This window comes from Pseudochaenichthys georgianus, chromosome 1, assembly GCF_902827115.2.
Source record: "Pseudochaenichthys georgianus chromosome 1, fPseGeo1.2, whole genome shotgun sequence".
NCBI classification, from domain to species: Eukaryota; Metazoa; Chordata; class Actinopteri; order Perciformes; family Channichthyidae; genus Pseudochaenichthys; species Pseudochaenichthys georgianus.
In genome coordinates, this window is record NC_047503.1 from 35095849 (window position 1) to 35117257 (window position 21409).

At 41.3% G+C, this 21409-nt stretch overlaps 3 protein-coding genes across 3 annotated transcripts in view; 1 reads left to right on the forward strand and 2 right to left on the reverse strand.

Moving 5' to 3' along the window:
* Positions 1–10837, reverse strand: part of LOC117447817 (protocadherin-23-like) — a gene marked incomplete at its 3' end in the record, with an annotated part of 14629 nt that extends 3792 nt beyond the window's left edge. Inside the window, exons 1-5 of the mRNA XM_071204059.1 lie at positions 9107–10837; positions 5863–6054; positions 5486–5717; positions 2839–3075; positions 38–1063 (exon numbers count right to left, since the gene is read on the reverse strand). Of these exons, the coding sequence (XP_071060160.1) occupies positions 38–1063; positions 2839–3075; positions 5486–5717; positions 5863–6054; positions 9107–10837 (3418 nt within the window). The remainder of the gene's footprint in view (positions 1–37; positions 1064–2838; positions 3076–5485; positions 5718–5862; positions 6055–9106) is intronic.
* A 1473-nt stretch (positions 10838–12310) lies between these two features.
* Positions 12311–13998, forward strand: LOC117452801 (uncharacterized). The gene is made up of 5 exons (XM_034091574.1): positions 12311–12507; positions 12595–12795; positions 12976–13181; positions 13491–13628; positions 13790–13998. Exons 1-5 carry the CDS (start codon positions 12371–12373, stop codon positions 13996–13998), a joined length of 891 nt encoding a protein of 296 aa, XP_033947465.1. The 5' UTR covers positions 12311–12370.
* plrg1 (pleiotropic regulator 1) lies at positions 13653–20718 on the reverse strand. Its single transcript, XM_034085080.1, has 14 exons — positions 20574–20718; positions 20244–20350; positions 19193–19329; positions 19022–19075; positions 18819–18912; positions 18567–18657; positions 18367–18462; positions 18153–18245; positions 15733–15984; positions 15193–15295; positions 14988–15096; positions 14626–14765; positions 14298–14491; positions 13653–14206 (listed from the first exon to the last, which is right to left on the reverse strand). Exons 1-14 carry the CDS (start codon positions 20580–20582, stop codon positions 14147–14149), a joined length of 1539 nt encoding a protein of 512 aa, XP_033940971.1. The 5' UTR covers positions 20583–20718; the 3' UTR covers positions 13653–14146.
* Positions 20719–21409: the final 691 nt, after the last annotated feature.

A 21409-nucleotide genomic window follows, 5' to 3' on the forward strand; every position in this document is an offset into this window, starting at 1 on the left:
CCCCTCAAAATGATGATATTATTCTGAATCCTTTTACCTGTTTTAGCATTGATGCGGAAGAACTTCCCATCTGTGAGCAGGATGTAGGACAGCTGGGCATTTTTCCCAGAATCCTTATCCAGGGCCTTGACGGTTCCCACCAGGCCTTGAGGCGACGGCCCCTCGGACACAGTGAAGTAGTAGACCTCGCTGCTGAACACCGGGGGGTTGTCGTTGATGTCCAGCACCAGCACGGTCACTGTGGCTGTGGCCGTCATGTTCCCCAGCGAGGCCTCCGGGCCGCTGGCCAGCACTCGGAAACGAAACATGGATTCTGTCTCATAGTCCAGACTGTGGGAGAGATACAGCCATCCGGTGTTTGGGTGAACTCGAAACGGAGCAGGAGGAAATCCGGCTTCTCCCTCCAAGGAGTATGTGAGGCCTGAGTTGGACATGTGAGCCCCCCGGCTGCGGTGCGCTCTCACCTGGATGACCCTCGAGTCTTTCCTGTAGCCCTCACCTATCTCCACCTGGTAGACTAGTGTCTCGAAGGCGAGGCTGTCTTCAGCAGCGGTGCGGTCCACATTTACCGTGAGGGTCAGAGAAGAGCTCAGATATGGTTCTCCTTGATCTTCCGCCATGATTTCCAGGCTGTACCTCTGCTCATAATCCACCTTTAAACTCTGATTTAATGTAACCGTCCCCAGGTTTCGGTCAACAACAAATGTGCTGTTTCTGGAACTCTTCAGGTGATACTGCACCCTCCCATTGGCCCCGCTGTCGTAGTCGTGTGCATGAGCGATGTATAGCACTGTCCCTGGGCGTGTGTTCTGAGAAACTGTGATGCTGTCGCCCAGTTTGGGGAAAACAGGAGCGTTATCGTTGATGTCAGCTATAGTGATGTTGACCTGGGTGGTGCTGTAGACTGGAGAGGTGTCGGTGAAGGACTGAAGGACCAGCAGAGCGTACGGCTGAACCTCGTGGTCCAGAGGTCTGATGTTGCTGATCAGGCCCGACTTCGGGTGAACGGAGAACAATCCCTGAGGGTCTCCAGAGGAGATCCGGTAGGAGACGGATTCGGAGCCTGTGAAGACAAAGAGTTATTATTATAAACTGACATTAAAATGTCCCAGCATTACTTTAAGCAGTTCTGAATCCTCCTCAAACCAATGGACGTAAATTGATTGTTCATCTTTTATTGCTCCCAGCAATAAAATATTTGTATACAATATCTCATACTTATTTGTATTGCTGATTGCTGATCATAAATTGAGGAAAAAGGTGCAAAATATGTTATTTTATGGGTTTTTTTTATGTGGGTAAACAAACTATACTAAAGTAGTGCTACAATCGTAAAAGCTGAGATCAGCAGATAAGAGACAAAAAAAGCAACATTTTAAGTCACTTATAGTTAAAGGATGGCACAATGAATGGTAGGGTTATTTGAGAGTTAAGGTAAAGGAAAAAGTGAGATACAAAAAAAGGGTAGAAGGACATTTTTAAATTATGAATCAACATAGTTCATTAAGAAAATAAAGAATGATATATATTTGAAAATTAAGCCAACTGCAACTTTAAATTAGTATATTCATTTTCATGTCCATTATAGTAAAGGATTATCACAACACATACACAGGAAGCAACAAACATTAATTACAGTACAGCTCAGAAGATCGCATTAATCCCCTCCAAGTGTTTGTTTGTCTCGAACAGTGACTATCAAACCACGGAAACAAGCTGAGAGCTTAGCGCTCCTCGACTTCTGCCAAACACATTCTGCTGTTTCCATTTTAAGTTGCAGCGCTAATCTGTTAATGGACAACCTTAAATGACCATGACTGTCAGAGAGGTGGAGAGGTTTAGCTGCTGAAGGCTAAGAGGTGTGGAGGTGCCTAACACGAGGACGATAAGGAGATAATCCTGTAAACTGGGGAGTCGGGAAACTCTCCAGAGAGAGGAGACTCTAGTTTATGTTACTGTAGAAAAATACAAAATACTAACTGCTGCAACTCCTTTAATCAAGGTCCTACTTTAATTCATAAAATATAAAACATTACTCTCTTAAACCTTCAAATACATCAAATAAACTCTCACAAAACAAATAATGTATTTATTTTAATATACATATTTATAGTTACCATTAATCCTACACTCATTTCCTATAGTTATTTCAGGATTATCTTTGACCTTTAAGAACAATAATACATGTATTGTACCTTTTGTCTTTGACCCTTATCATGTGAACATGTGGCTAATGAGGATTACAGATTAATCTTCACAGCTTGCCTTCTAATGTCTGGAAAGAGATTTGAACAATGACAATGATCGCTCAATTGTCTTTGTCACAATCCTTTGTCTGACAAATCCTGTTAAATACTGTTTCTGCCATGTCCAATGTTACAGACATCTTTTAAGAAGTACATTTAGTTTTTTATTGCAGAGTTTTCTTAACTGCAGGTTTTTTTTATTTGCAGCGTGTGTTGGTGAGGAAATGTCTCCATTTGCATGTGTTTTGGAACATTTGTGTTTTTGCTAATGTGTTCAGGTCTGTTATAGCTCCTGTCAGACACCGTTAGTAAGGCTTTTGACCTTAAGCGCCTGTTGCCCAAATCGACCACAATCATGAACACACAGACAGTATTGTCATATTTCTAAATTCTAAATTACTCACACATTTTAAACATTATCATCATCATCATCTCTAATGTCCATTACAAATAAACATGAATTATTCCTCGAAATACTTAGGAAAAGACTCTTCTATCACCAGAACTTTCCTGGGATTCATCATTTGTTGTTGTTTTTTCTTCACCAATAATAGTAAAATCAGGTTATCCTTCTTTTTAGATATGCCCTCACCTGCTGGGTTTACGGCCTCCACCGTCCCCACAGGAGTCTCGGGTGGAGCGTCCTCAGGCACTGAGAAGGTGTAGCGCGACCTCTGGAACACGGCTGGAGCCTGAGCGCTGCGTAAAACGTTGATGGTGACCTCTGCAGGCCAGACAGAGGTCAAGCCCCCCCCATCCCGCGCTGATATTGAGAGCTTCACACTGGCTGCACCCAGGTGTGTCAGGGTGGAGGTCAGGAGGAGCATCCCTGCAGGCACAGAAAAGGATAACAGTCAGGTCAAACAGTCATTCACAAGTATGGCTTTTTGCTTTGTTTAAAAAACAGCACTCAATTGAATTGTCTCTTTATTTATTTTTCTGAATTTAAATAGGTTACATTTGAATTAAGATTATTTCCAAAATTAGATGATTGAATACTTTTAGCCTTTGAACATGTCAAATGTTTTTCAAACACGAATGCCACTTTTTCTTTGATTCAATCCGCTATATCAAATGCTTTCATGCCAATTTAGTGATTTTGGACTTTTGGTTTTTCAAAAATAACAATTTCAATGCATCACATTGGGCTCTGGGAATTATAGAGCACATGGTTAATTAATTAATTGAAAAGAAAAGCATCCTGTCTGTTCACTAAAATAAATTGCATTGCAGACAGCTGTGACCACAATTTAGATTAAAAAAGCTTAAGAAAATCTATGCTGCACAAATAGAGCACAAAAAACGCACATTCAGGTATTTTTATTAATGGTTGTCGACTGAATTGACCTGACAACCCATTACATAATATGATCTCAGACAATAAACAGTACTGCTCATATTGTAATTAGCACTCATGTGCATGTAGAACTCCTTTAAAATCCTTTGATTTTGAAACAAAAACGTTTATTTAAAATATTTAATTCAGTACTATATTGAGTGCAAATTCAGCGTTACATTACATTCTGCCACATGGGGATCTAAAGCTTTAGCAACCCCTGCTGAGCGCAATCATCTCATCGGGATTTACACAAAGAAGGTTGTTGTTTATCCCCAAACACTGGGACTGCCAGCCTCACAACTTCATTAGTAAGTGAGGCTGCGGCCACACGAGGACGAATTCGGTCGTTTGCGTTACTGTTTAGTGTCATATAGATCGTTCGGCCACACGAGGACGACCGAATACGGCACTAAACGACTGAGGAAACGATAACGGGTCCCAAGGTGGATAGAAAGGCATACGCAACTCTCTGGGGGGTCAAACGGCTCCGTGTGTACGCCCTATCCGAACATTTTCAGATCACTGATAGTGATTGCGCAATAGCCCCGCCTCTCCCCACCTCTTCTGCTCACCTCCGCTTACCCCGAGCCATTGCTGAAGTGTTTCGCCACCAACAACAACAACAATGGCGGATCGCAGAGTTGCTATCGTGCTCCGGACGCTATTGACCATGCTACAGTTGTGTGTGCAACATCTACAGCAATAATGATGAGGCAATAGCCCCGCCTCTCCCCACCTCTGCTGCTCACCCCCGCGTCAAAGTAAACTGCACCCTGAATTCAGATTATTTATCTTTCTCTCGATATGGACCTAAACGTGAGTGAAGTCTAATCTGACAGGACGGAGACACGCAGCTCTGCCCACCTGCAGCTCCTCCCGCTGCAGCAAAACACACACTTCAAGTCAGATCATCACCCTTAGCTATTTTAATTACCTCTCAAACTCCCTAAACTAGTTATAAATATGTTTATTTTTACAGTCGGCCGGGTCACTGATTACTGGATGAGCTGCTGCATGAGACAGACACTGACGCTGTCCGAAGAGAGGGAGGAAAAAGAGAGGCTCCGTGTATTTTATCATTATATTATATAGAGTCGTTATTCATTTGTTTTAAAGCTCAATAAATAACAAAGAAGACCTTTGACCGGCACTTTTATAATTTTGTCCGGAAGATTTAAACTTTAATACACGCTGACTGGCGAAAAACTCTGCCCGGTTCCCTCGGCCCCCACCGCGGAGAATAAACAGAAGGGCAACCATGACAACCATGCTTCTTCGCTGCTTTTGTGGAGGAAGTTACAGCGCCACGTACAGGCTCCTGCATATGTACTGCAGCTTCTCCAGCGGTTGGAGCTAAACGGAGCGGTCTCGTGTGGACAGACACTATCCGGATAACTATTGCGTGTGGACGGAAGCTTGTTTGCGATTGCGTTTGCGTTAATCCTATGCGTTTAGCCGTTTTTGTCCTCGTGTGGCCGCAGCCTTAATCAGAACCAATTAAAAAACGTAATTGAAGCGTGACTAGCTCATTAAAAACCATAATGATGTGTAACTGTTGAGTTACTTTCTGATAATACTGTGAGCGGGGTTTTGATTTGCACCATGACAGGCTCGTTGACTGGTGCCATTTGTATGGCAGCACTGAAGTAAAACACTTCTGAAAACAAACCACAATTTAGAGAAAACTAACAAATTAAACAAAGTAAAAGATAAAATAAAAACACTGCAGAAAGAAAATTACTTTATGAATCACTAGCAGGGTAAACACTTAATTTTATCTTGATATTCTGCTCTGTTTGCACCTTTTCCTTTTACTCTCTAACTGCAACCCGACATCTCTCCTCTTTTGTACAAAACAATGAACACACTAACAAGTCTGAGTATTCAAATGCCTGCCTACCTGATTGTTTGTCCAGTGCGAACACACTGGACATGTCTCCAGGTAGGATATCGTAGGTGACCTGTCCAAAACTTCCAGAATCTCGGTCAGTAGCGACCACGTTGAGGAGTTCTGTGCCGGGCTGAGAGTGGCTGCTGATGCTCATGGAGTACTCGTCAGGGTTAAACACCGGAGCGTTATCATTCAGGTCTTCCACCTCGACGTGCACGTAGGTTTGGGCGCTCAGGCCTCCCTGACATTTGAAAAAGTAGAGGGAACAGAAGTGTTAAGTAGTTTGTGAGTAAAAGGACACAATCTTGTTATGATTACAGTGCAGGTTATAAATTATGAGATGAGGCTTTAACACAGTATGTCAAATATAATTATTATACACTCACTGGATCTTCAGCTTTAATCAGAATGTCATGGACCGTAAGCCCCGAGTCTCGATCAATATCCTGAGAGACGCACAGCTCTCCGGTCTGTGGGTGGATTTTGAAGAGAGGATGTTTGTCCTGCATGTCAAATCCGTCAGACAGAGAGTAGAGCAGTGAGCCAAACTCAGGGCTGTCTGCATCTGTGGCGACAACCTTGAAGAAGTAAAGAAACATACAGTTACGCAAATGCCACTAAAACAATGTAAATAACATTTGAAGTACCACGAAAAAATATAGCATGGAGTATGTGTATTAAAAGGGAAGGAATATGGAATTTGTGAGCGTTTGTCTGTATTTCAGGGCCTTATTCGGTGAATAGATACAAGTTTTGTAACTTTATGAACATTTGTACACAAATACTTGAAGCAGCTATATCTGCTACGTACAAAGACGCAGTCTCACAGACCAATTCCTCCATTAAAATATATTTATATACAGTATGCTATTCCCAGTATAAAGATTGCAGTTTTTTCAAATAAGTTGTAATTTGTTGCTACATATCCGTAATGAATGGTACTGCCACAGTGTCAGTTATTAGTCAATGTTTAGCTTTAACCTCTGTCGTATCAGTGCATCATAATTATTTTCATGTTCTGCCAAAGAAGGTCAACATAATAAAAGCATAAAGAAATCCCCACAATCAAAGGGTGAAGATTGTAACTGACGGGAATAAGAAGAGCCGGCCAAACTGCGGAGTAAAGGACACGCCTCCGATCCAACAGAGAGCCTTTCATGTCTCACTGTGCCGTGACAAGAGACACATTTTACAGTTCCAGCGCTCGCTTTCCTGCCATAAAGATGATATCATCGCGGAGTTTATGAACTCTGATCAGAGGAAGTTTTACAGTCATGGCCCATGGATCAAGGTCTGATTAGATATACTCCCTGAAAGATTTTGAACTGCCTTTACATCTCTTTATGTCTGCCAAGAACACTATTTTAAAATCTTGGATTTCTGTTTGTTTGTAGTTGTGTTGGCTACACAGTTATAGTACAAGCAGTGAGTATTTGAACTCCAACACATACAGCACCAAACCACTAACAACTTCTGTATGGTTACATTAGAACAATCTCACATGGGCCTTTGTAATGGATACGTTTGCAGGGTTACTTTGGTAAAACAAGGACAAAGTAAAGAAAGCCAATTGACTCCTCAAAGTTGAAGATACAGCTTTTCCCTGTTGTGTTTTATTATAAAAAAGTGATTGTTGTGTTTCAGACTGCTGGGTAGTTTGTCACTATGTTCTGAGATTTAAAAAAACGAAATAGTGAAACTGAAATGAAATCATTATCTTAAATTGATTATGAAAGGAGCCCTGGTTGCTTTCACTGTTTATCTCTCACTCTTTTCTCACTTCTTTGACTTGTTTTTTAGTCTTAGCTCTTTCATTAAAGATCCACTGTAACAGTGAAATATCCTTAATGATTTTCCTATTCCTATAGTTCCTATTTAATTGGATTGAGTGCAAAATATCTGTCATGTTTATAGAAACTCATTGGTCAATAAGGCTTCTTTTGTTATGGGCTTCAGCTTGTGCCAGGCTGCAAGAGTGTGGTACCAGGCATCACATCTGTCATCATTACATCAAAGTCACAGCGGTCATCTGGAAAAAGAGTTGTGTGTGTGTGTGTGTGTGTGTGTGTGTGTGTGTGTGTGTGTGTGTGTGTGTGTGTGTGTGTGTGTGTGTGTGTGTGTGTGTGTGTGTGTGTGTGTGTGTGTGTTTAGGAGCAACACTGATGTCTTTGTGCACACAGTGAAGGCTGCATCTGGTTTATGAGACAGAGACAATAAGATGTTGAACTACTCTGGATTTCACCATAATCTCAAAATCTAGTTGTTATACGATATATAAGAAAGGTTCAAGTTATCTTGTGGCTCCAAAGATGTTTGTCAAATTAACCTTTAGAATAAACAACGTCTACTTGTGTCCTTCTCAAGAAAAACATAAGAAAATACATGTATATTTAGAGCTATAACTTGTAAGACTTATCATTTGCTTTTCTGTCTAATGAATCATGTTTGTCTGAATAATCCCTGCCTCTTCTGAAATGCATTCTTTATTGTAAATAGCTTATAAACCTGAAAAGGACATGATGAACTCGCCTGAGTAGTATTTTCGTATTTCTGTTTTTTCTGGTTTCCAATCATTGTAATAAGGGGGTCCGAGCCTCAGGTTGTGAATAACTGGTGTAAACTTTCACTTAAAGGTCCCCTATTATACTGTTTTTCATCAATATATTATAGGTCTCAGATATATACAAAACATGTCTCTGAAGTGTTTGGCTCCAAATACCAAACAGATCACCCATTGTAGCATCCCATAATCCCCTCTGTTTCAGCCCTGTTTCAAAAGTGCTGATTCTCTGTCTGTTACTTCAGATGGAAATAAGGGGCCACTCCCCCACGCCCCTCTGAGAGATATTCGGTTAAAAAGAACACAATGGTGCTCTAGGAGGAGCTTCAGGAGATAAGGGGAGGGGCTTACCTTGCCAAAAAAAGCCAAAAAATAGTTATGACATCATAAAGTGGCCAAAATCTGATCAGCTCATTTTCAGACAGGTTTTTATATAAATGGATCTGGATAAAAAGTGAGCACATATTTTCTCCTGAAACGTTCAGAATGTCTTTGCACAGAGGGGACACATGTTTATATATAAAGACATGAAAAAGTGGATTTTGCATAATAGGTGACCTTTAACAAAAAATAAGATGCCAGTAACAAGTGAATGGGATTTTGGGGAGCTCACAACATAGAAACATTACATTTTGAACACTCAACAGCATTATCTTTGCACAGGAATATTCTGTATACTTGGATAGTGTTTCCTGGAAACACAGTGTCAATAAAGATACATTTAATGTTGCATTGCTCTGACCAACAAAAACTACATTTTGATCAATTTAATGTTATTGGGTAAAGGGCATTGTGATGGTGTTTAAGACACTCACCATGTCATTTTGTGTCCCCAGTCAAACTTTTGTTGAATGTAATTTCCTCTCTCTCCATCTTCATTTCCTGTCAGCTTTATTATTATTACATAACGTTCTAACTAATAGAGGCCTACACATTAACCCCATTAAACCTATACTGGTGTGGAAGGCATTTTAGGGTCAGATATCTCAAAATCTGGACAATTAAACAAAACTATGAACTCGGGAGTAGGATGTATTTATGTGCTTTGTGCTAAATATTTTGCAACATACTTGTAAGAAGCAGCTCCCGACGTCACTGTGCTCGGGCATGGACACGTTGTACAGCTGCTGCAGGAACACAGGCTCGTTGTCGTTGACGTCCTCCACCAGCACAGTGACTGTAGCTGTGGATGACAGAGCCGGGTCTCCTCCATCAGTCGCCACCACCAGGAACCAAACCTCCATCTGTGTCTCTCTGTCCAGAGCTGCAGCTGTTGTGACCAGGCCCGAGTCTGGGTGGATGCTGAACAGGCTGTCCTGGTTGGACTTAAGGATGGAGTATCTAACATCTGAGTTGACCCCCTCATCTGCGTCTTGTGCTCGCATCTGGATGAGGGAACTCCCCTGTGGTGCGTCCTCAGAAATATCAATCATGTACACATCTTTCTCAAAAACTGGGTGGCAGTCATTGGTGTCGACGACCCTCAGGAGGAAGACACTCTCACTGCTCAGAGGTGGGCTCCCAAAATCTGATGCAACCACTTTCAACTCATACAGATCCTTTTGTTCCCTGTCGAGCTCTGAGTTGACACACAAAGCATACAGGAAGTCATCTGTCTGCTTCAGGGTGAACTTCCCATCATCCTCCTCGAGCGTGACGGTGACCCTCTCCTCCTTAAAGTCGGAGTCTGATACTGAAATCCTGGCAATGTAGTCCCCAATCGCTGCTGCCTCTGAAACCAAAGCATCTCCTGTCTCGCTGAGGAACAGCACGCTGATGGTGGGACTGTTGTCGTTGACATTAACCACCTTCACACCCACAAAAGTGCTGCTGTACTCAGGCTGAGCCCCGTTATCTCGCGCGCTGATGATCAACTCATGGAAAGCCTGAGTCTCATAATCAAGCGGCTTGTTGAGATACACCACCCCGGTGATTTGGTTGATAGAGAAAACCTCATTTGGGTCACTCTGCCGCCTGTTGATCTCATAAATGATTACGCCGTTGTTGCCCATGTCGAGGTCAGTGGCGTGGACCTGACACACAGAGGACCTCAGCGGGGCATCCTCTGGCAGCGAGGCGTGGTATTCAGTCTGGTTGAACATGGGAGGGTTGTCGTTCTCATCCAGGACGTGGATGTTCACATGAAGATTCCCCGTCCTGGTTGGGATGCCACCATCAAAGGCCTCGATGGTGAGGGAGTAAAGCTCCTGAGTTTCCCTGTCTAGTTTGCTGGTGAGGATGAGATCCAGGCTCGGGTGGCTCTCAGATCCACTGCGATACTCCAGGTGGAATAACTCCCCCATCTCAGTCTCTGTGATCCTGTATCCCTGGGTACCAAACTCACCCTCATCCCCATCTTTAGCTACTTCAAGCTGAAATTGACTCCCAGGGGGGCTCAGTTCTGATATTTCTAAGTTGACCTCCTCTGAGGGAAACACAGGGGAATGGTCGTTCACATCTGTAACCTCTAGTATCACTTTGATCATCTCCCCTGTCAGGGTGGCTGCCACAAACTCATACTTATCTCTGCTCTCTCTGTCCAGGATCACAGCTGTGGAGATGATCCCCGTGTCTGCGTCTATTTCCAAGTCTCTGAACACATAAGAGTCTCTGCTCTCTGAGATGAAGAATCCGGTGCTTGGCCTGCTTAATCCTGCTCCCAGATCTCCAACGATGGTTTTAGCAGGCAAGCCCTCTTTAACAGAGAGCGTCAGGTTGAACACCTGCCCGAGCGACCGCGCGCAAAGCAGCGACAGCACGAGGGTCCAGAGAAGCGACGGTGAGGCTTTTTTGCGACCCATTGCTCCTTTCCACATGGTTTTGAACTTTAAGCAACGTTACATATTTCAGTGTCCAAGTCAAACTCTTCCATCACATTTCAGAGCACCTCTCCAACAATAAATCAGGTAAACGCACCTTGCATTTTTGAGCACAGGAAAACAGCCAGCAGTCATTCTCCATCACAATATTCGAGCAGTTTTTTTGCTTGAATTTGAAGAAGAGATATCCACACATCTAGGAGCACAAATCCCCCAGGGCTTCTCACACATCATGGCACCGAGTGGCCACAGAGTACCCACTGTGCGCACTGAACACATCTCCTGCCCACGTCTCGCGCTGATCGTCTCGCGCTGATCGCCTCCATCTGTGCGCGGATTGCTTAAGATTTAATTAGACCGGGAGATTAGTGCCGCGTGCTGAAAGGTACCATAGTCAATAGTTGACCAGTCGAATATCAAGGTGTGCAAAGTAGGGGAAACAACTCATGGAGAGAACTGTTGTCAGAAAGTTAATAATACAATCTGTGATTCGGCCCGCATGCTTTTGGAGAAGTGTTTAGAATAAATCAAATATAAATTGAGTTCGACGAGGTTAATTTTTTGGCTAATGTCCATTTAGTTTTATGATGGCTCCCTCCAACGGCAAAAACAAGAACCGCAGGCAGAGCACTGAAATGTTTAACTGCAACACCCTTTCAAATACAGTCAAACAAACAACCCTGAGCTTGATAAAGTTATTTTGCCAATTATGGGCTCGAATAATTTAGTAACATGTTAAGCGTCTGAAAAGATGCTCATGAAAAAGTGTCTAGCTGTCTATGATCCTTTGTAATACTTTAAAATAATGTTTTGCATGTGTCCAAACATTTGTATCTTTAAAAAGAAATTGATGCCCTAAATACAAAAATAAAAAAAGATTGAGAACAGTTTGCACAATATATTTGACAGGTTTGCATATAACATCGAATTAAGTCACTCAAAAATTATATAAAATAAATGGTCATAAATTGTTTTTATTTTTCATATATTTCTGTATCTTACAAAACCAAAAACTCATAAACTGAATGTGGCTATTTGCTTCCTAGATAGACATTAAAAGTACATTTATTATAATAAAGCCTTAATTAACCTGAAATGTGGAAAAGCTCTGTCCCTATAACAGTATCTGAGTCAAAATGTTTTCTAAAGTATTTCAAAATACCCTGAGAAAATACCCTTTTGAGAGAAAAAAAAGACACATTGTATTCAACATTATTTCAAAAAAGAATACATTTGAGGCATTTAATGTTAATTATTTAGACATATAGCTCTATCAGCACCTTGATAATGATGTTGCAGCTCCCATTGGTCCTGCAGGGCAGAGTATCCATCACACAGCCTCCCATGGTGCTTGCAAGCGAAGTTACCAAGCAACAGATGTAACCTGAGCTGTATACCCGAGTAAACAAGCAGCATAGCTACTGAGGATCCCTTTGTCTGGGTCAGTTTGTTCAGCAACTGCACAAACTCCAACACAGAAGCATTCGATAGTGTTTTCTCAGATTTTTAGGAAAAATGCCTTCTCATATCATGCTCTCCTACCAGTGGGATGACCAGGCTCTGGTGAAAAAGATTTATGACCGCCTCAAAGATGATGGTCTGCCGGTGTGGTTGGATATAGAAGGAGGGGTGACGGGAAATATAAACGATTCGTGAGTACAGAGAAATCTGAATTAATGGGATTAATTAAATGAATGAATTAGATCAATCAGAATACATGTTGTCTTGTGTGCTTTCAGGATGGCTGCAGGTGTGGAGGAGGCTGTGGTGATTTGTCCATTCATGTCTCCAGCTTACCAGGCGTCCCGCAGCTGTAAGAAAGAGCTCAACTACGCAGACAGTAGGGAGGTCTGCATCGTGCCCGTCATGCTGACCAACAACTGGGAGGCGAGCGAGTGGCTGGGGCTGATCACTGCAGGCCTGCTGTGGGTGGACTTCAGGTGAGGAGGCCTTTCAAACAGACAGGGAGACAACTTCAGACACTCAAATGATTAAAGGAAATGTATTTCGGAACATTCTTGGTCAAATAAAGTCTATTATAGAGATTGGATCGTATGATTCAACATGAAGGTCTGAGCTCTTAGATATTTTTGTTACCTACATCTGTGTTGTCGTTCTAGAAATGCAGAGAAGGGTGAGGAGCACTTCGAGATGTGTCTCAGCTCTCTGGAGGAGGAGATCATGTTTAACGTGGGTCACCTCCTGGCAGTTGAAGAACCTCAGGGAGAGGTGGTGGGTCAGCCTGAACCATCAAAACCCTGCATGAAAAAGAAACCTGGGAGAGGGTTTCGCCATGCTCTCTCAAAGCTCTACATCCATGATTCAGGTAGATATGGGTTTAAAAGAAAAATGGTTTCTTTGGGGTAGATGTTTCTGGAAAATCCTTCCAAAGTTGCCATCCCTGGGAATTTGAGACACTGACATGACAGAAGGAGTTCCAACAAGTGCATGACATGTCTAGGATTAACTGGGACATTGTTTTTAATGTTCTAACTGTTGGACAGGAAATGTATTACTTGTATTAGGGTTATCTGAATAGCAATCCGAGCCCTGCACATTTAAACCAAACTGTGTAAAATCCTACTAACACTTGTGTATTTTTGGCCATCTCTTTTGCTGCGACATGATTTCACAGGTGAGATAATCGAGCCGACTGTCAGCAGCAGGAACACAGTGGAGCTCAGTGAGAAAGCTGGAGAGCATTGTTACTGGCTGGAGATTAAAGGCAACGGCTGTAAATACTACAGGAACGTTGTCACCAACAGATACCTGGGTAAGTACACAAGGCAAACGGCAATTATGTGAAAAATGCACTTTTTATTAAAGGAAGAAAAAGGCTTGTTTCCAAGTCTGTACAACTGGAAAATTGAGTCAATACAATTTAATTTTTTCTCCAAACTATTATTCAACGCGTTTTGGTTTGTCGCTCTGCAGGATTCGACCCCAGCAGGAACCAGGTCCACTCTGAGGCCAGCCCCTCTGAGAGAGAAGAGTGGCTGATGTTGGTGGACCAGACGGACCAGAGCCATCAGAGAGCCGTCATCGTCAAGAACAAACACTCTGGGATGTTCCTGGCAGTCCAAAATGGCCACTTTACCGGACTCACATCTTACAATGAAGACTGCAAATGGTTTTTAGAATAAAACAGGACAATGTGGGCACTTCTGTCAATGACACATAAGTTGTTAAGAAAAACAAGTAGAGACAAACTTGATGGGTGTATCTACAACTGGAGGATTGGTAGAAATACAATAAAACATCACTGTGACAAAAGAAACAAATAAAAAATGATTAGAATCTCTTCCTCTTGAGGATTTCTGGTTTCCAGTTGATGGGATGGGTTTCCTCTGTCTGTAAGAAAGAAAAAGGAGCGGTCATATTTTCTATCTACTGCTTCAGAGCCAATTCAAATACACATTTTAAATATGATGGTATAACTTACAGCGGTGTCGTCTTCCTTGTATACTTTAATGGTCTTGTCAGCCTCGGCAGTGATCAGCCGGCTCTCTGAGTTATCGAACTTGCAAGCGAAGATGCCAGACTCGCTGTCCAGAGAGCCGGGCTGCACAGCGGCGTGAATCCTCTGGAAGTTATAGCCTGTCCTCCAATCCCACATGTGGATGGTTCCATTGTCGGCTACAGAGAACAAAAACATGCACATGTATCAGAATTCTGAGACAGCATCAACACAACTAAGAAATGATAATCTATTACACGAGTTAAACATTACTGCAGACAAAACAAGTGATAGTTTAGCTTGAATTGAATACCTCCAGACACCAACACGCCATCAGAGTTGACGGCCATAGTGTTGATGATGGCGTTGTGGCCCGACAGGTTCTGGATGAAGCTTCCATCGGGGAACATCCACTGCTTGATGTTGTCAGCAGAACCAGAGGCAAACGTGTATCTGTAGGACACAGGAAGTAAGGCGACCATATGTTGAGGATATTACAAACTCTTATTCTTTTAAACTAGAATTGTTTTTGTTTGAGCAATTTAGATGTATTAAATGTAATGATACAAAACGCAGGCAACTAATCCTAAAAAGCGCAAACCAGCTAACGTTTATCAACAGTGATGCTTAACACTTCAAACTTAAACAGAATATGTTATTGGTAAGGTAACTTACTGCCTGGGGTGCATTGCCAGAGTTCGGACAGACTTCTTGTGGTTTGTCAGAGTCGCTCTGGTTTTTCCAGCGATCAAGTCCCACAGCCGGATGGTTGAATCGTGACTGCCTGCAAGATGATAATCAGTGGTTAGCGGAGGGCCAAACAATCAGGTACGACTTTGATAACTTGTTAGGTTATTTTGGGTTAAAACAATGTATTTACCAGTGATGATTTGTGGCTCTGCAGCCTGACACTTCACTGTGGCCACAGTGTTGGTGTGTCCGGTCAGGGTGTGCACATTGGCTTTACTCCTGATGTCCCAAACCTGCATGGACAGGGAATAAATCAAATCTCTTTAATAAACGTATTACTTACAGTGAGAGGAAGGGTGCACACCAGTTAAAAGTACACCAACACCAAGTGAAAGTGCAGAAGGAGTATTGTGTTCACCGTTTAACTATTGTCCTATTGTTTGATATATGCTGTATTGGTATAAGGTGTCGATGAAGATATCTGATAGCTAGAAGTTGTTCATGCTTGAAAGCACAACATATAAAAGAGCTGAACACAAACCACAGAGGGTTAATCAACACATGAAACAGAACATAAAGGATGCTTAGCATAAACATAGAGAAACTGGAATTCAGAACATTTGAACACTCTCTTTAAATAGGGCTGGTAAAACTCAAGAGTCGACAACCAATCATATGATGTTGTGATCAATCATCCATTTAACAGTGAGAATGCAAAGTAGCAGCTTACCCTTGCTGTGGCGTCTCTGCTGCACGTCACCAGCACATCAATAGTCGGATGAAGGTCGATATCATAGACAGCACTAAGGTGGCCGTGGTAGTGCCTGATGACCTTGTTGTACTCCAGATCCCAACACTTGACCTGCTTGTCTTCTCCACAGGAGAACAGGTAGGGGCTGCGGTTGCTGACCGCCACGCCGCGCACCGTGCTGATGTGTCCCGTCAGGGAGAGCTTCAGTTTCCCACTGGCCAGGTCCCAGATCTGTGAAGAACAAACAGCATTTAAGTAAATCTAAGGGTATTCTGTTTAAGAAGATACTGAAAAAAGCGCTTTTGATATTGCGTGCGGTTCCAATGGAAAACCGATGGTATCTGGCTGTAAACAACAAAGAATATAATATGGTCGCAATTAACCATTCAGGGTCACTAAGATAGATGTATAGCAGGGGTGCCCACACTCTTTTGGCTGGTGAGCTACTTTTGAAATGGCCAGCTCACCGAGGTCTACCAACCAAAAATAAAATCCCAAATTGCAAGGGTTGCTGAATAACACGTTTTATTTATACATGGGATAACTACAATAGGGCTGCAACAAACGACTCATTTGATAATCGATGAATCTATCGATTAATGAAACGATTAATCGACTATTCAGACTATTACTGTATGCCTTGCACAATTTCTCAAACGCTCTTATTTAGCCATCAACTTTTATATGTAGCTTGAGGTTGTTTTAGGCATGTGGAAACAATGAAGACAATAAAGATGAATACTTGATTCAAAAATACATATATTATTAAATTAACATAACAAATTGTTTACAAAACTAACATTGCTTTTTATTTAAATAAAATAAATAATATTTCACATCAAAAGAAACAACAATGTTTTAACAAATCGTATTAAATAATGTGATGACAGAACTGTAAACAGAATAGCTGAAACTTTAACAAAATAAATAACTCCGTTACCTCTAATCATTAACCCATGTTTGTATAATGTAGTTAACTCCGTGTGTTGCTGCTAGCATACATAACACCTGACGTGGAAACGTTACTCGTGGATGGGGCTACAGAGCGGCTAGAAAGACAGTCGAACCCGGTGCATTCCTCCGTCTGAATGTGGAGCACTTTTGCTAAATGTTTAGACAAATTGCTCGTGTTACCGCCCTTAGCTAAACACTCTAGGCAACGAGCATTGTCCACCTCAAGACGGGTAACATTTAACCACACCTTGGAGCGCTTCTCTCCGCCATCCCTGCCGTGTGTTGCTGCATGGAGCAGCTGCGTGTGTGTGTAAACTGCCCCGCCCCCTCGCACACAGACGGGGGAGAGAGATCTCGTCTCGATTGGAAAGATAAAAAATACACCGACCATAGACGCATTGGTTTGTCTTTTTGCATGTTAGAAACGAGTTGGCGACACTAAGACTGCGAGATAATGTTTGTGTAGCAATAATACATGACCTTTCTCAACTCGCTACTCGGAGGGAAGTCGCTGTCATATGCCTTGTGAACACTCCGATAATGCCTCTCCACGTTACCTTTCTTTGGCAGAGCGACGCTTGCTTTACAAATAAGGCAAATAACCTTTGAATGTGACATCACAAACAAATATTCTTCCTCCCATTCTGGGTGGAAGTGGTATGTCTTTAGCTTCTTGCTCGGTCCCGCACTCATTTTGTTGTTTGTCTCTTGTTTGTCTCTTTAACTTAATTTGAGTTTTCCCGGCACTTGACTGATTTTGTATCGCTTTGCATTCTGGGTTAACAGACTGGAAAGCGATAGGTCACTTTTTCTGTCAATCAAGTAAACTCCTGAATTAAGAGGCAGAAGGCCAAGGGAGGAGGGATCAAAGCCTGTTTTGCCTATTCTAACGGAACTGGATTTTTTTTTTTTTTAATGACTCGCGATCTACCAGCATTGCCCCTGTGGTCGACGTACTGGGCACCTCTGATGTATAGAGATTTGATTAAAGGTTCACAGACATCCTATTTTCATTTAGCCATATTACTCTTGAGTTATCAGCATGATTAGGGTGTCTCAGTCACCAACCTCTGGCCCAACTGAGATAACTTCATGACAACTGAGCCAATATCAATTTGCTGATGAAGACCATAAAATGTGGTTCAAGGCTCTGGAGACTGTTACGTTTCTATGTTAAACTGCTGTAACCAAGGTCACAGAACATCGTTCATGTTATAATTTAATGTATTGTTAGTTAGTATACATCAAAAGCATGTTGGAGGAGCTTAGGTCAGAAGAATTTCATTGCCATTTCTACACTGTAGCTTTGAGGATATGACAATAAAACCTTTGAAATAAAACAACAACTTCTTGTTAAACCATATCTATGAATTTTTTTCACATACCAATTAATAAAAAGACAATAAGTGACATGGGAAATGAAAGTAATTTTCAACGTTACTCACCTTTATGGTTCTATCAGCAGAGCCTGTGACAAACCACTCATTCCCCGGCTCCACGGCGATGGATCTCACCCAGCCGAGGTGACCACTGATGACCTACCAGATCAAACATACGACATTTAAAAATCACACAGAAGAGAAACATCCCAGGTGCCCCGCTTTGGCATTACATATACAAACAAAGAGGGAAATTAAAGCTTAGATTATTTGTATGTACCCGAAACAGTTTCCATGGGGGATGCCACTGTGGTTTGGGCATGGTGGGCGCCTTCCTCGCCATCACATTTCTGGTGCCACCTCCGTCCAAGAGAGACTGAAATAAATACATTAATTCATTATCAGATCAGATTTCTCAGTGATTTTACAGCACGGGTAAACAATCAAGATATCTGATCAAGAGGAAACAGTGTGACCTACCACAGAAGAAGACTGAGGGTGAGATCGCTCTCCTCCTCCTGCGTGTCGATGGATGTCACCAACACTGGAAGCGGTGCGGCTGACGTCCTGCCTAGAAATTCAATAACGACACAAAAATACTGTTAGTTTATATCAATAAGTTGTTTAAAAATCCTGAAAAAGTTCTCCACGTGTACAGGATCTTGAGTGTTTATGCAAAATGCTACCAATCCAGATTATTCACAGTATAGGATAAATAAAATAAAGGCGTACCTGGCTTGTGAGGGTGGCAAAACGAGCGCCAAGGAGTTGATTCCCCCCTCACTTGGATTCCTGTGGATCTTTGTGTCAGCAGTCAAGGCCACTCCTATTGAATAATAAAACACTTGTATAAGATACACAAATATTGCTGATGATGTTCATGGTAAGGATGTATTACCACTACAGCTTGGTTAAATTAAAACCATCGTATTTACCAGGTCCAGAGGGATAGGCATGTGTCCCGGCGATCAGGTATTCTGGATCATCCCCTGAAACAAATTAGGGGATTTTAAATACTGGGAACTCAGGAGTCAAGAAAATAAATGTATGCATGGATTTCTCCATAATCCACTGAGGGTAAAATGCAGTGCTTGCTTCGTCCTCACCTGGCTGTGTGTAGCTCTGGTTGCCAAGCATACTGCCAACAAGAAGGGACACTCTGTCTTTGCCCTCCTTCAGGACAGGCATGTGCAAAACTGCATTGTAGTCTGCTTTCAGTTTCACAGACATCTTCATCTTCTGGCTACAAACACAGTAGACAGGGATGCATCATTTACTGCTTCAAAATCATTCACTTGCTAACTATACTTGGCAAATAAGCATCATTTTTGTTCTGATGTTTACATACATAAACATACGCACATACATGCAACAAACAATATGCAGTTTGTTGCTTTGAACAATTTCTTTATTTTCCAGGAGAGAGCAATATATATCACATCTCCTCTCATGGTATGGTATTCAACTTGATATTATAATGATGATATATATATATATATATATATAAAACAAATCAAGTGATTGCTGTTGGTTAATCCAGTGAATGAAATGCAGTTGAATTCCATCATCACACAAAAAAATAAAATGATTATGATAAAGCTGTTTCACTATATATTCATACTGACCCCTGACACTATATTCTACAAGCAATTCATTCTAATAGCGAGCAAATATATTAATATTGGAGAAATATCCTTATTTATAACAACAAAACATTTTCAGGATATTGCCCAGGGCTGAATTTAGTACATATATCCTATGTAGCATTTTTTTCTTTTAAAGGGAGAATGGAAACATTTCTCTGCCCTGAAAATATATATTATAAAAGTACTAGCCTACAGATATATATATATATACAGATATATATATATATATATATATATATATATATATATGTATCATTTATTATAATCATTAAAGCAGAAATAAGTGCAATTTATCCGATCATGTTCTCTGTAATGATGTCTAATTTAACATTACAGGTCACTTGAACTATTTAAATCAGGTGTGTACCATAAAGATCAAGCAAACAAAATGTCATCTCAAAACGTAAAACAATAGTCTAAAGCTGGACTCAAGTTAAACTCGGGAACAAGTGGAATTTTAAAGGAGTCATACATGCTCAAATGTAATTGTACAAACAAAGAAAATACAAACCTTTCTTCATCCTGTGCGATGGATTTCGCATGGTCGGACACAAACATATCATGAGTCCTTTTGAGAGATCTGAAGACCAGCGTGTGGACTGAGTGCTTCTGGACATCCTGTATAATACAATAGTTATATTTAATACAATAATATTCAACCAATACAAACAAGCCACATTTATAAATCACTCCACCCCTGAATATAGGTGATATAGACATGACATCGTATAGTAAACGTAATGCTATCCAGCAATTAGCCTGGTCCAACAATGTAATGTTCTGTAGCTTCTGAGCGGGACATAAAGAAAAAGCCTCGAAAAGACTTCAAAGCTCTTCTTACCTCGGCCATGGTTGAGATATCAACACGGAGAAAACACCACAGACGATAAAGTTACTTTTTAATGGAGTTGTGTTTGGTCGCACTCAAAAAATATATTACAATCATGAAAACATGAGCACCGCCACAAGCCGACGATCGTATAACCCGGAAGTAAACAACAACAACAGAGTTGAGGGGTTCATCATCGCCACCTAGCGGCCAGGAGGTGCAGCTCAAAGCAATTCTGTAAAACAACTAAATAAACAACTCCTACCTCCATTTTGCACAGGTTAATGTATTCCAGAGGTGGAAGGAGTAGCCTATTCATATTGTGTACTTAAGTAAAAGTAAAAGTACCTGAGTGTAGGAATACTGTGTTAAAAGAAAAAGTACTGCAATCAAAATGTTACTCAAATAAAAGTAGAAGTGTTGGCATCAAAAGTATACTTAAATAAGAACCTGGAACCATTTCTACTTTTGGGGAAATTATGGAGAACATCATTTATCACACATTTCTGACGAGTAACCCCCCTATAGTGTCAAAGATCTGAAAAGTGAAATATGTCACATTGAGCTTTAAAGTAAAGCTTATTCATAACTTAATTCATGAGGAGTTTACATTTGTTTCAACATTCTCTGAGCTGAAAAGTATAGAATATATTAACTAAATATCATTGAATCAGCTAAATGAACTGAGCAGATCATAATAATATTTCTAATTTCTAATTGTGCATAAGTACAACTCAACATTTTATGAGAAATGTTAAAGTTGATGTCCCTTGTTTCATATGATCAAGATATTTTTTCAAAACATGTTAAATCTAATAAAGGACATGTTGTGTAAGCATTATAATTCT